A 14,744-nucleotide genomic window follows, 5' to 3' on the forward strand; every position below is an offset into this window, starting at 1 on the left:
GTGTTCTGTTTCTCTCTCTAATTTCCCCATATAAACTGTATTCTGCAGGGCCATTACAAATTGTATGTAAAGTATGTATCTTATATCTCTGTCCACTCATTTTCTCTCCCAACAAGGGAAGACATTGCTGGAGTACAAACCACGTGGCTTCTCCCAAGTGGTGGTATATTGCCCCTTACAAATAGTTAAGGCATCAATCGTGTGTTTAGCTGGACCCTGACAAGGGCTGGCATGTAGCTGTATCTTCCCAGCAGCAACTCTGGGAGAGGACTTGGCTCAGAGTTGGGAAATGGGGATGTAATTTTCTACCAGCCTATACCAGTAGCAGATTACTTCCCCTTCCATGCTGCTCATTCGCCACCCATCTCCATCAACTTCCATCTACACAGGAGGAATCATGTCTCCATGGAGCCTGCTCACAAACTGGTGATGTGGGGAGGCTGTGAGGAAAATAAGGGTGCATTACTGCCCTCTACAAGTTGTGTAGGGCAAGTCACAATCTAATACAGGGATCCGCAATCTTTCAGAAGTGGTGTGCCAAATCTTCATTTATTCACTTTAATTTAAGGTTTCGCATGCCAGTAATACATTTTAACGTTTTTTAGAGGGTCTCTCTCTATAAGTCTATATATTACATAACTAAACTATTGTCGTATGCAAAATAAACAAGGTTTTCAAAATGTTTAAGAAGCTTCATTTAGGGTGCTGGAGTCAGGGCTGGGGTCGGGGGGTATAGGGGTCAGGGCAGAGGGCTGGGTGTGTGAGGGGGTGCAGGGGTCAGGGCAGAGGGGTGGGGGTTGTGGGGGTGCAGGGGTCAGGGCAGAGGGCTGGGGTGTGTGGGGGGTGTAGGGATCAGGGCAGAGGGCTGGGCGGGTGTGAGGGGGGTGTAGGGGTTAGGGCAGAGGGCTGGGGTTGTGGACGGGGTCATGGGGGTGCTCGCAGCCCCTTGCCCTGGGCGGCTCACGGCAAGAGGCTGGAGGGGATATGCCCTGATTCCACGCCCCTTCCCCAAGGCCCTGTCCCCACCTCTTCTCCGCCTCTTCCACGGAGCAGCGAGTGCGCTGCGGCTCCACTTCTCCCCCTCCCCCGCAAGGGCCATCAGCTGATCGGTGGCAGGGAGGGAGAGGAGGAGGTTGGGCAGGAACCCAGCACGCTGGGGGAAGAGGTGCGTGAAGGGGAGCTTGCCTGCCCTGCAGCAGCAGCCGGCAGGACCAAGCTTCTTCACCCTGCCCCGGCGGGGGGGCAGAGAAGAGTGGGCCGGGGTGGGCAGGATTTTTAATGGCACGCTGCTGCCTGCCGGGGTCCCGGCCTGGGTTCAGCAGCAGGCTGAGTGGGGCCGGTGGCTGGGACCCGGCAGGCAGAAGCGTGCCATTAAAAATCAGCGTCTTTGGCCCGCGTGCCATAGGTTGCCGACCCCTGATCTAATACAAAATAACATTCATTCATCATAAATTCTTTCTTCAGGAAATGCTCCTACATTTCGTATTGACAATAGTTCAAATATAGTTTTAAACAGGTTGCTTGAAGACATAAAAATGGTATTATACCATGCTACATTTTCCATTTCTATCCAGGAACCCAGCGGTAACCATACTCCTCCTCAGTTGTCTCCCTCACTTAGCCAAAGCACTTACACTACCGGTGGCTCCCTAGACGTTCCTCACATTATCATGCAGGGGGATGCAAGGAGAAGAAGAAATGAAAACTATTTTGAAGATATTCCCCGGTCAAAACTGGAGAGGCAGATGGCACAGGTAAGGTTAAAAAAGTGTCCTCATGCTGTTGATCAAAGAATTAAACCTAGTCATTGTTGCATATTCAGATATTGGGGCCAGATCCAAATCAGCAAATGCAGTATCCGTTTTTGATGTTTTTTAGTTTCAAAGCAGTGTTTGCAAGGGTTAAGAATCCTAAACTAGATTAGTTTGTGCACATATATATATCATATTTTCAAAAGTGTGTGCATGTACTTCATTTAAGACTCTTAGGGCCAGATTTTTAAATATATTTAGATGCCCCTAAATACAGGTAAATGCCTATGTGCATTTGAAAATCCCAGTAGGTGCCTGTTTGCATCTTTACGCATCTAAATACCCTTAAAAATGAAGCTCACAATCTTGCAAAGAGTTAATCTTATGAATGAGTCTTTTGCAGGATCAGGACCTACATTTTTAAACTCATAGTACTGAACCAATTTTTTTTAAAGAAAGAAATACATAGTAGCAAGGAAAGAAATTCTAGAAAACAACTTTATAAAGAAGTAAGTTAGAATAGGACATAGAAAAAGATTGGGGATTGTTTATACTTCCTTCCAGGAGGCCAAGATATTGACTGACTAGCCTTAAACAAGTAGTTGGTAGGCCCTTGCTCAAGAAGTCATCACTTGATGTTAAAGGCATCCCTGTCCAGCTTGAAAGTTTCCCTTCATGGGGAAACTTAATGTAGATTTTCTGATACCAGCCCAGGTGCTGCTGACATGCCTGTGGGATCTGAATAGGGTTGTTTTTTGCTGACTCTATCCCATCCTTGTTGACGGGTCTTAGAACAGAGTTTAGGCGTAGCTCTTGCTCCCCGAGAGTCCTCTTACAAGCGGTTCCTTGTGGTTCCATTCAGTTGCCCTGCCTGTTCTATACAGACTGATGTACAAGCTCCTGAGAGAAAACTCCATTTTAGGCTGTGTTTTCATCAGTATTCAGAAGACATTAGTTTCACGTCTCCTTTTCAAGAGAAGGTGCCAATTCGTAGCACTGGCTGAGAGAGCGACCCATGTAAAAATGAGCTGGCAGAACCTCACTATAGAAAAGACAAACATGATACAGGTTTGAAGAGAAACTAATGAGGGGTGTGACTGCTTCCAGTACTGAGTGTGCCCATCATTTTCCAAGGAAGTTTGTATTCTTGGGGTTTATTTGGACATTCTTAAAAGGTTTGTAATTTATTTATATAATGACTTACGGGCCCATCACTGTAGCACTAAATGCATCTCAACATTAAATCAAACTGTCCACAAAAGACAGCATAAATCAGTCCCCTTCCCTGTACTCCTTCAACCAACCAGAGATAATGTACTGATGATTTTAAATCAAGCATATGCTTGACCAAAAAGATGGGTCTTGTACCATTCTGAAGGTCAGTAAAGTTAAGCTATCAGCAAAAGTGCCTCAGGATGATCTCTGCTGTTCTTTGTGCATAGGGAGAAAGATACCAAGTCCTAAATCATGTAATGCTTTGCAGTGTAGATCAAAAATAAAACTTGGAATTGCACCCAAAAACAGATGGGAAGCCAGTGCAGTTCATGGAGCACATTTGTAACATGAACAGTTCACTTCACTAAGCAGGCAGGCTGTTACGTTCTGCTCTGTGTGAAGCTTCCAAGTAGTCTTCAAGCATAGCCCAAAGTAGAGCGTATTTCAGTAGTTCAACCTTAAAGTGACAAAGACTGTGCAAATAACTGTGTTATAGTCTACATGATAGAGAAAAGGCTGCAATCTCTTTGTTAAATGCATGTAGAGAAAAAGCAATTAAAAACGCAAATGAAAAACGAAACCCATATGCTACCTGGGAATCCAAGAGCAGTTGATGAATCCCATTTGTTAAGGCAAACATTTATAGGAAAGTGAAATTAGATCTTTTTTCAAAGAAAAATTTAAACTTGGCTGTTGTATAATTTTATCCTACTGAATTAGGGCTCTCATTCTAATCCAGAAACAGAGCTGGGGAAAGTTGCCCAGTGTGCAAGCTTGCTTTCAAACATAAATTTGCGAGGCTTTCACGGTGAGTGGAAGTTTGACTGAAGTCCATGGGGGCGGGGGGGACGACATTTATCCCTGTACCTACTTAACCACTTTACCTACTGTAAAAATACTTCTTTGAAGGTCACAAATCTTGGAAGTTTGAATATGAAATATCTCATAATTTGTGGTTGAGTAGACTGATTTGTGCACATTTTATCACTTGGTTCACACTTCCCTCTTCCTCTTTTAGTCTCTAATGTTTTGGGTTTTTTTAAGTACCATTTTAGCAGCCCAGCCTGCCTCCCTTTCGCTTTCCTTTCTTCCTGTCTTAACATCCTGATCCTCCAGAGAGGTCTGAAACATCCCTTCCTCAGATACATAGGGACTTTTCAGAAAAAAATATTTTTTTTCTGGAAAAGCCATCATATGTGCCTCCTATCTAAAGAAAGAACGGGGCATTTAGTACCTCTCCTGCCTCAATGTATTTGTAAAACCACTTAAGTGTTGGTGTTTTCCTGAGAGTTGGTACACAGTGAATGCTCTTCTGCTCCTTCTCTCTCACTTTCTCAGTGAAAAACTAGGACAGTCATCCTTCAGGATTCCTTCAGATACCAAATGAAAAAAGACAGATCCAGAATGAAATCACAGCTTAGAGTGGTGGCTGTTTTAGCATCAAATCTAGCTCTGTATTCAGTTCTGTGGTACTGGTGTATGCAGAACTCCCATTGACATCAATGGGAATATCAGTGACTCCATGTGGTGATCATTCTCAGTTTGTCCGAGTCATGCTTTTAAGAGGTTAAACTGGGCTTTGCTCAGCCAATCTGGTCTCAAAATAGACATTTGAATTGAGGTTTTTTTTTCTCAGCATCTTGACATGTGCCCCAAATGCTTTGCTGAAATGAACCTTATTTAGAAACATAGGACTGGAAAGGCTCTCCTGGATCATCAAGTCCAGTCTCCTGTTATCATAGGCAAATCCATTATGTAAGCCATTCGTAAATTTATTAAGATCAATTTTAAAACTGGTTAGTCTGTTGTTTTTGGTACTCATAGTGAAAGGCTGTTCCAGATCTTTAGTCTCTCCCAAAAATTCCTCTTGAAAGTAAAGCATTCAGTTTGATCCTATGCATGGATACACTGCCCTCTGTTGTATCTAGCAGTCTCTTCTAATCCAAACATTTGTAGGTTCCTTTGGTTTGTCCCAGACTGACTTCTTCGCAAGCAGTTATTGAAAGTGTCCTGCCCCCAGCTAGAGTACTTCTCACAGACAAGTCCTTTTTTATTCTACCACATGTTACTGGGGCTAGCTTGCATAGTTCCTTCGTCCCTTAACCCTTTCTCTGCCAGGTTCCATTCAAGGGGTATACACTCAATCATAGGGAGATTCATGTACTTAAGTACCTCAGGATCAAGTCCTCAATGCTGTAATTTTGGAGGGTTTTTTAGATTCATTTTTCATCACATATTTAATGGGCACATTTTAGCTTACATTGGAGAGAGGCTACTGGATGAAAGACAATTTACAGATTTATAGCTTACTAAAAGGAATGCATGGCTATCACACTGTTCACTTTAGCTCCTTTCTCAACTTTATTTGATTTTAAACTTTCCGGTAAACCTATTTTGAGCTTTAATTTAAAATCTAAAATCCAAAGAAAATATTTTAAAAGAATCAATGCACTCTAATTGTTCTGTCATTAATATGACACATATTTTCACTATATGCTATGTATTAATCATCAAGCATGCTGATTTTTGCATTAGATATCAACCCTCCTGCTTTTGTTAAGGCCATTTAATACTTTAGAGGACAAAAGGTTTACATCATTCTTCTAAATCATACTCCGATCTTATTTCTAAAAATCGATGACTTATTTGCTTGATTGAGACAAGATTGTACTAAATTAGTTTAACACAGGTGAGCCTGCCACTACAGGAGGTCAGACTAGATGATCACAGTACTTACTTTCTGGTCATTTTGTAGTACAGGGAGGTAAAAAAGAGTAATGCAGAGATTTTCAAGGGAGCCTAAGCAATTTAGACACCCAAATCCTATTGAATTTCCTTTTAAAATCCCAGCCAAAATGTAAAATCTTCGAAGTCCTTGAGATTACCAGAATGTAACACAGATGATTGTGAAAAGGACTTTGTGAAACCTATCAAGATAAGACTGACTAGCCTGTGTATCATTGGTATTGGAGGCAGAAGATGATTTAGTGCTGAGCCTGCAAGTTATAGATGAACGTGATCAAATCAGCATATTCAATGTAGCTCCAGTTACACTCGAGATTAGTAAACCTTGAAATTGGAATGGAAATCACTGATTCATTTGTTTGGGAAATGAGTGAAATGACTCCTGAAGGTCAGCAAAAGGCAGCTTGTCACAGGCAAATGAACTCTTTTCAAAGGAGAATATTAATCTGCGTGCTCAAAGTGTCCATTTAGAAAACCAGACTAGATATGTAACTTGAGGATCCTTAGTTTGCCATAGGGGTCAAAGAAGCCTAACTGGGGCGATGGGGCAAAATGGGGCTCAGATTCATCCAAATGTCAGGCCCTTCTTCCTGCCTCCTCCAAATATGAGTGGGGAAAAGTTCCACAGCTCCAAAAGGTCACTTCCGCTGAGCAGTGCTCGGCTCTGTTTGCCTTCTCTCTGACCACTGGAGCCAAGCACAGATCAATTTGCTGAGCATTACAGGAGATCATAGTGGTGGAAGCTGCTGCTTCTGAAGTGTGGTTGGCAGATCTTTGGAGTTCAGTGCCTTCTCCAGTGAGGCACACATCATGGTGCACTTAATGATCCTAATGTTAGCTACCATCAATCCTGACTGATAAACTTCATAGAAATATTGTTTTTCCAGGGCAAAGACTAAGGGCTGGCTGAAAAGCTCATTGATGACAATGGAAAGAGTCCTCTTGCAGTTAGTGAGGTTAAGATCAGGCTCTAACACCTCAACAAGATCTGTCATTTGTGGCAGGGAAAATCATGGGTGTGAAAAGGAAGCCTGGTTAAGTTTCTTAAGAAACGCTGCTTAAAATCTCAGCTCTTTAAGACTAAAGATTTTACAGACAACAAAGAAACTCTAACACCTAGAGTAAAAATGCATCAAAGGTTGCAAAACCAGGACATTGTTGTTCCTTCATTACTTTGGCCTTGGTATTGTAATACTGTAGTAATAGGAAGAAAGACATTCTTTCGTATCTCAAAAGGGTGGGAAAAATTGAATTCACATGTTCTTGGTCAAGGGAATTCACTGAAGAGGGAACCCAGGGCTGAACCCTATGCCCACTCCATTTTTAAGCCTTTCTGGGCTCTTTGTTTTCATTATTTGATTTGACATTCTATTCTGGAACTTAAGAGCCAGGTAATGTAAGAGGATAATAGCTTGAGTGTGCATTTTTTACATAAAGTCATTCCAATCAGTGTAGTGCCACCGTGGAATGTGAAGTTTTGGTAGATCTGTAATTGATTGAAGGATTAGGACTAAGACATAGGAGCCTATACCATAAGTAGAACTATACCTACTAGCAACAACTAAATATTATCTCCAGTTAAGTAAAAGTGTAATAAAAGCTAGAGAGGGAGATACAGATTTCTGTGAAAAGAGCTAAGGGAGAATGTTTTCAGCTCTTTATACCTTGAACTTCTATACTATCTTCCAAGTGTTTCACGAAATTAATTTATCTTCAAAATGTCCTTGAGGCTATCCTGGGTAAATATCATGTCTTCCAGTTTACTCCTAGGGAAACTGATGCACAGAGAGATTGTGATGTGGCCAGGGTTACAGAGCAAGCTTGTGGCAGAGTCATTAATAGAACCCAAACCTCCTGAGACTCAGTCCTGTGTTTTAACCATGAGTCTGAATTTTTGTTCGTTTATCGTATTGTGTATTTCTTTTGTTCTTTCCCCCCACTCTCACCTTTGGAGGGATTTAAAGATTATGGAGGAAATTAAGGATTGAATGTCTAAAGGAAGACACCAATGTGCAAGATGATCATCTGCAAGAAGCAGTGGATTAAAGTGAGAATAATGTGTTTTATCAACAGTTGAAATTGTTGGTGAAATATATTATGGCAAAGAGTACTTTACTATTGCAGTGGATTTAAGAAATGATTAAAATGAGGATGAGGCCAATGTGGATGAAAATCTTTTGTTCTGCTTTTGTTGGAGAGTTTGACTTCTGTTTCAAAATGCAACCAACCGATGGAAAATATAAACGTTGAAGAACACAAGACAGACGTAATGCAAGAAAACCTCAATAAGAACCTAATGAAATGTTGAAAGTTTCGCCTTTTTAAAATGTATTATATTTTTAAATACTGAAAGATTGCTGAACTGTGAAGAGCTTGAATTTATGGCAGAGGAAAAATGACTATATGAGATTTTGGGCTGTATGATAAATATGTTACTGAAAGAATGTTGTCTTTTTGTATACATATTTTCTATGAAGCTCTAAATCTCACCTCCTAGTATATTGAATATGGCTAAGTAAACTATAAAAACGGAATTAAGAACTAACTCAGTAATTTCTACTTGAAAAATCTTAATATTTTCAAAAATGTGACACACTTTTGCTTTTTGAAATAATGCAGTGGGATGTATATTAGATCTGCACACGGCTTCAGCATACAGAGTCCAAGAAGAATGTGCAACTTTAATAGTTGGTGTTAATGGTACAATTAATGCCACAAATGCTAAACCAAGATGCGGACATATGTGATAATTACTCATTTACAGATTTTCTCACTTATACAACCATTATTTTTGTAAGGATGATCTGGAAGATCCAGGGAGAGTTCCTCTTGACAAAGTAACTAAAATAAAAAGTTCAAGGATCTCTGGAGTCCAGAGAAGAGCTCTAAGCTCCAGTATCCAAATCTTTTAGCTCCTGGAAAGGACTAAGGCCTTCCAGTGAAGCTATGGGTGTTTTTTTTGAAAAGGAGTCCATATATTTTAGGTGCCTAATATGGATAATTGGTGCTTAACCGAAGGCAACCAAATTTTAATATTATGTCCTCTGATCTTAAATATTGGTTGTTAGTTCAGAATTTTGTGTCACATTACCTGCCAGTCTCCACCTTAAATCATCACCTGCACAGAAAGTCAGGGTAGCTATGGTGAAATGTCTTCAGTCCCAAGATTATGAAGATTTCCTTTGTTAAGTTCATCAAGATGTTGACAGTCTGTTTTTTCCTTGTATATAGTATTAGCATTGAGATGCATAAACCCAGGAAGCCCAGCATGACACTCTCCAGAGATGTCCAGTCAGGGAATAACTGACAGATGCAAAGATAACAGGCTGGGGAGCATTTGTGGGAAAAACATTAGCATAGGGGAAGTGGTCAGTCAGCAAAAGATTTGCTGTACACTGTATATCAGTGCACTAGTACTCTGAACTGTAACAATGCATCTTGCTCTGAGGAAACTGATGTGTTTTCTCAGATCACACAAGGCAGTAATAGTCTACAAAAACTGACCGAAGGAACCTTAAGCAATCTCCCCCAGAAGAAACCAGCTCCTGTTTAATGGGATGAAAACAAATCTGAATCATCAGCTTGTAGTCGACCGAGTCTCTCTGCATGTAGCAGCTCATCTCAACCACAGGCACGTTGATTGAGTGGAGAGGAATTCCATCCTGGGGATCATAGTCAAGTGAAGGAGGTCTTCAGCTGGTTCAAGACAAACAAGGGAGTCCCTTTGTTCTCTTTATATCAAAGGACAACTACAAGGTACATACTTCTGCAGCAGATGTAGCCATGGCTCAAGTTGCTTTCTTAGGAAAATGTCACTTCAAGATGGCCTGCACTTTTCTGCAAATCCTCCTCATGTGAAGAATTATCAGGAAGGCAGAACTCCCTCCCCCTCCATTTTCACTAGGGGGCTCAAAAGGGCTTGTTCGTGAAAGTAACCTTTGGATATTCCTACTTGTGAGATGCTTTTCCACACCCCCGCCTGGCCTGGGAGAGGAGCAGTGGAAACACTAGAACCTTGCTGCTGCATGTTCATGCCAACTGCTCACCTCCCCCTCTTCCTCAGAGTTCTTCTTTCATGTGACTTCTCTTGGACTCGGCAGAAGGAATTGAGATAGCTGGATCTGCACAGCTCTTTTATAACGGTGGTGCCGGAAAGAGTCTGCTCCGTGCACAAGAAACCCACTCTACTTACAGTAATGCAAGCTGGGAACGTGCTGCTTTATTCAGCTACATAAGAGAGTGGAGGAAACACCCACTAACTAAACAGGAGGTAAAGGAGGAGTGGAACATGGCTCCAACGCATAATACTCTGAGTAACTCAGTTAACCCCTTGATTGCCATTTTACTACAGGCTCCAAACATTTCATACAGCAACAGAGCATTTATGTGGCCCCAGTCCTCTCTGGGGGACTGCTTTCTGGATAGCTCTCAAGCTCCGTTCTACAAGGGGGTTGCATCACACAAGCATGACTATGCAGAGGCAACTCGCTGCAAGATCCACAGTTACCCTGGTGTAGGACCATTTTAAGAGATCATTATGATCATATTAGTCTGGCTTTCTGCATAGCAGACTGGACATTTTTCACCCCATGATTCCTGCATCAAGCACATAATCACTAGCTGATCTAGAACATATTTTTAGAAAGATATCCAGTCTTGGTTTAAAGTTGTCAAGTGACGGAGAATTCACCACATCCCTAGGTAAATGGTTCCAATGGTTAATTACTCTCACTGTTAAAAAAATTGTATCTTATTTCTAGTCTGAATTTATTTTATCTTCAGCTTCCAGCCACTGGCTTTAGTCTAACAGACAATGACAGAACAAAAGAGCTCTCTGCTTTCGGAAATCCCTTCCCCATGTAGGACTGTGATCAAGTCCCCAATTAACCTTTTGTTGTATAAACTAAATAGCTTGAGCTTCTCTAGCCTCTCGCTGGCAGGTTTTCCAGGCCTCAAATCATTCTTGTAGTTCTTTTCTGAAACAATCTTGCCAACAATCTTTTTTAAAATGTTGACACCAGAACTGGAATCAGTATCCCTGGAATAGTCTCACGAATGCTATGCCTTGGGGTAGTATCACCTCCCTATACCTACTCAGTATTCCCTTGCTTATGCATCCAAGGATCCCATTTGAATTGCCCTGTGAGAATATGTTCAGTCACAGAGGCACCCCCCGCCCTACACGCACACACATAGAGGTGCTGAATTAAGGGGCTGCGAGCTTCCTCCCATCCATCCCTGCACTAGTGCAACCATGAAGCTGCCCCATAGATCACAAGCACTGAGCATTGTTCATTTATCCCATGGCTCAGCAAGATGTGTAGTGTCTGTAATTACAGCTGGGTGAATTAGATCCTGCTTTGAATAAGTGTACAGGAGTCTAGACTCTCATGACTAGCTAAGGTTAATGCAGTGTTGTGGTAGCCATGTTGGTCCCAGGATATTAGAGAGACAAGTTGGGTGAGGTAATATCTTTTATTAGACCAACTTCTGTTGATGAGATAGAGAGACAGAGAGAGAGAGACAAGCTTTTGAGTTTACACAGAACTCTTCTTCAGATCACCTGAAGTTGGTCCCAGAAAAGAGATTCCCTCAGCCACTTTGTCTAATAGCCAAGGTTAAAGCATTTTTCAATTCCAACTTTTACCATTTTATTTGAGGGTAGGGGGATGGAGTTACAGCAGAAATGGTATAAGGTGGTTGTCTGTTAATCCTTCCCAAGTTCTCAAAATATTACAAGCTCACTCGCCATGTTTAATAGATGCAACCTCTACTTGGTGGGGGCAAAGGGCTGTTTGTCTTGAACTCCATATGTATGTTTATGAGGGAAGTAGGAAGAAGGGAGAAAAGTGTACAACCTTTTCTCTTCTCAGCCTCTCCACTTGTTCTCCCCTGTTAGCTTGAGTTAGAATGGTTCATAACTTGGTTGGGTACTGCTCTTCCGGCAGATAGGGCACCTGGAATGCAGAGACCTGAGTCCTAATCCTGACTCTGCCATTGACTCCTGTGTGGGACGTTGGACAAGTCCAACTTGGACTGTGCCTCAGTTTCACCATCTCTAAAATGGAGATAATGAGGCTGGTGAAGTGCTTGCAAATCTAATGAAAAGCGTGACCAAAGTGACAGGTAAAAGTAGTATTTTATTAGAACACTTACACTCTGCACCAGTATTTTGGTTATACCGGTGCAGATGTGTCTCAGGATTTATGAGAACATTCTCAGACAAGTTTTAGACATGTTTTAGAGAGCAGGGCTAGCATTTTTTTTCACCTATGGAAATACTGGACTGCAGGAAAAAGGAGAGTAGATTAAAAGAAAACTGGGAAAGAGTGAGGTGCTCAAACATTCTGTGGTATGATTGGCCATTACCTGAACAATGGATGTCTGAAATAGTAGAAAGAAAAGGAGGACTTGTGGCACCTTAGAGACTAACAAATTTATTTGAGCATAAGCTTTCGTGAGCTACAGCTCACTTCATCGGATGCATTCAGTGGAGGAAGTTCACAGGGGGAAAAAAGGCTAGTCATATTTTTTTCTTTGTGTGAATATATTTTATGAAAGTAAGAAATTAAAGCGAGGTTGACAGAAGCAATGAAAGTTTCTTAACACAATTCTTCTAAAGTGTCCCAAGTTGTAATGGGACAATGATCTGAGGAACCTCCTGTATATTTGATCTATCTGTATCTATTTTGTGGGAATGTGATTTCATATGAATATGCATGTTTTGTTGTTTTGTTTGAATGTTAATAGTTTGCATTTATTTCTTTGTGCATATATTAATATTTATTAGGAATAGCTGATGACATTTTTTCTGTCCTTCACAGTATCCCTTTGCAAAATGTTGCTAGTTGCTAACCTTTTCTCACAGAGCTCTGTGTTCCTGGTATTAAGTGGCCAAGGTTTTTTTTGTTTGTGTACACTATTGTTCAGATAGGAGGGTGGCTATACATTTTGTTCTTTTCTTGTTTTGAGGTAGCATGTTCTAGGGGACTGGGAATTGGTAGCTCCTGAATTCTAATCCCAACTCCCCTACTAACTAGTTTGTGACCTTGGACAGTCACTCAATCTCTCTTCTTTGGTCAGTTTCTCCATATTCAAAATAGAAAAAAAGCAAACTTACTTAGCTGCTTCGCAGGGAATTTGATACTTCATTGATTACTGTTTGTTCAGCACTTTGAAGCCACAGAAGATGTATACAGTAAATGCTAAATACTATTTTCTTCAGTGGCAGGAAAATCTTGGTTTCTGCATAAAAACCCATTGTCCTTTATAACATTAATATTTTTCCTCTCTGCCTAAATTTTCTATCCACTGAAACATCAGTAGCACAGAACTGTGTTATGAGAAGTGCTACATCCCATTGGATGTTGCTATAGTCATATAGAATGCTCTTTAAATCACTTTAGTGCCTCTTTTCAGAACTTTTACATTTCAAAAAATAATTTCTCTTAAGTCCTGATCCTGCAAATAGTTACTACTGGGTGTATGGCTGATTACTGTGCATAGCCTGCTCACTGGGACTATACACAGGAATCAGTGTCGCACCTGGCAGTAAGTTTTTGCAGGATCAAGCTGTTAGTCACTATGAACATTTTGTCCAAATCAGAACTCAATTAACACCTTGCTAAATGAGATATGTTCTATAGAAGATTGTACTCCATTATACAGAGTAAAGCTGGGCTGAGGTAATTCTTTAGGAGAATTAATATTAACTGTAAAAAGTACCTTTGTAGACTACTAATGCACTATAAATATAGTTAGTTTTGCAAAAGCGTAGTTCCCTTCCTTCACCCAAGTGTCACTGCAGGCAGTCAGAAAGTCATTCTGGAGTGCCTCTTCAGTGGAAGAGTAGGCATGAGAAGTTCTGAGAATATGGGGTAGATAAAAAGAGGAATCAAGTGACCCGAAAGAATACTCTGTGAAACAGCTTAAGAATATGTGGGCAAGAAGAGTATTTGGGGTTGCATTAACACCTGGCCCTGCTACTGGGGAAATGTATTTCAAGATAGTTAGTAGCAGGGTGAGCCTGAGGAGGACAGGAGGGCCAGAAGCAATGTCCTTAGATGTGGGGATATGTTTTGAGATGGATAGCAGAATCAGGATGGACAAGAAGGAAATTGGAAAGGTCAAGGCTATGTTTTCATTAGATATTTCATGACATCAAAGTGTACTGTCCTGTGGATCCTGGAACTCAAATTATTAAAGTCACCAGTGGGATACAGAACCAGGAGATATGACTTTTGGGAAACAAAATGGGGAGCCAAAAAGTGAACAACAGATACGGAAGGGTTTAAAAGATACTTATGGGGGGAGATAACATTTTAAAAAAATATCTCTGGAAACTTGAGGGAAATAAAGACAAGTGAAAGATACTAGTTTGCTACCAGCCAATCTGGGAGGACTTGCAGGTTAGCCCAGAGAAAGCCCATCTGCTTTTGCCAGTCACCAGAATGTTAGCAGTGACCTAGCCTGTCACCCTGCAAGGCATCCAGATTTCACACAGCAAAAGGTAAGGGCAAGAGTCACTTTCTTGCACACAGTTGTGTCTATTTGAATGCTAACTTTTTTGGACACTGATATTAAATTCTTGGTGTTGTCTTTAGCTGCCAGCTATGCTGTGTATATTGCAGTTAAACTATTGATGTACTAATTGCTAGCTATTTTAGAGGCTGCAGTTGCATTTCTCATGTGTTTAGTGCCTTTTGTTGCTGCCCACTCAGGATACTGTGGGCAGTTCCCACATCTGGCGCTTATTTTAGTTGCTTGGCTACTATGAAATGTTATCTTAGCATTTCTTGTAGTGTCACAGTGGCTTTTCTCGATGGCATCCCCACTAAGGAAATACGCAAAAGGGGCTGACAGACGCTATGCCTATATTGTTCTGTTGCTTTTGCTACAGTTACTGCAATATGATCCTTACTTTACTGTTGTTAATGCAGGTTTCTTGTAAAATATTGGATGGACAGTGTAAGACCAATGCTGCCCATTTGATTAACTTCAGAGGGATGCAGTAGAGGGCAGTATTGGGCCCTA

At 41.1% G+C, this 14,744-nt stretch overlaps 1 protein-coding gene across 12 annotated transcripts in view; it reads left to right on the forward strand.

Annotated features, from left to right (window-relative positions):
- Nucleotides 1-14,744, forward strand: part of ANKS1B (ankyrin repeat and sterile alpha motif domain containing 1B) — a 746,995-nt gene that overhangs the window by 672,209 nt on the left and 60,042 nt on the right. For all 12 annotated transcript variants that reach the window (XM_073327431.1, XM_073327436.1, XM_073327427.1 and 9 more), the window contains one exon: nucleotides 1,575-1,754. In XM_073327431.1, the coding sequence (XP_073183532.1) occupies nucleotides 1,575-1,754 (180 nt within the window). The remainder of the gene's footprint in view (nucleotides 1-1,574; nucleotides 1,755-14,744) is intronic.

This window comes from Lepidochelys kempii, chromosome 1 (assembly GCF_965140265.1).
Source record: "Lepidochelys kempii isolate rLepKem1 chromosome 1, rLepKem1.hap2, whole genome shotgun sequence".
Lineage (NCBI taxonomy): Eukaryota > Metazoa > Chordata > Testudines > Cheloniidae > Lepidochelys > Lepidochelys kempii.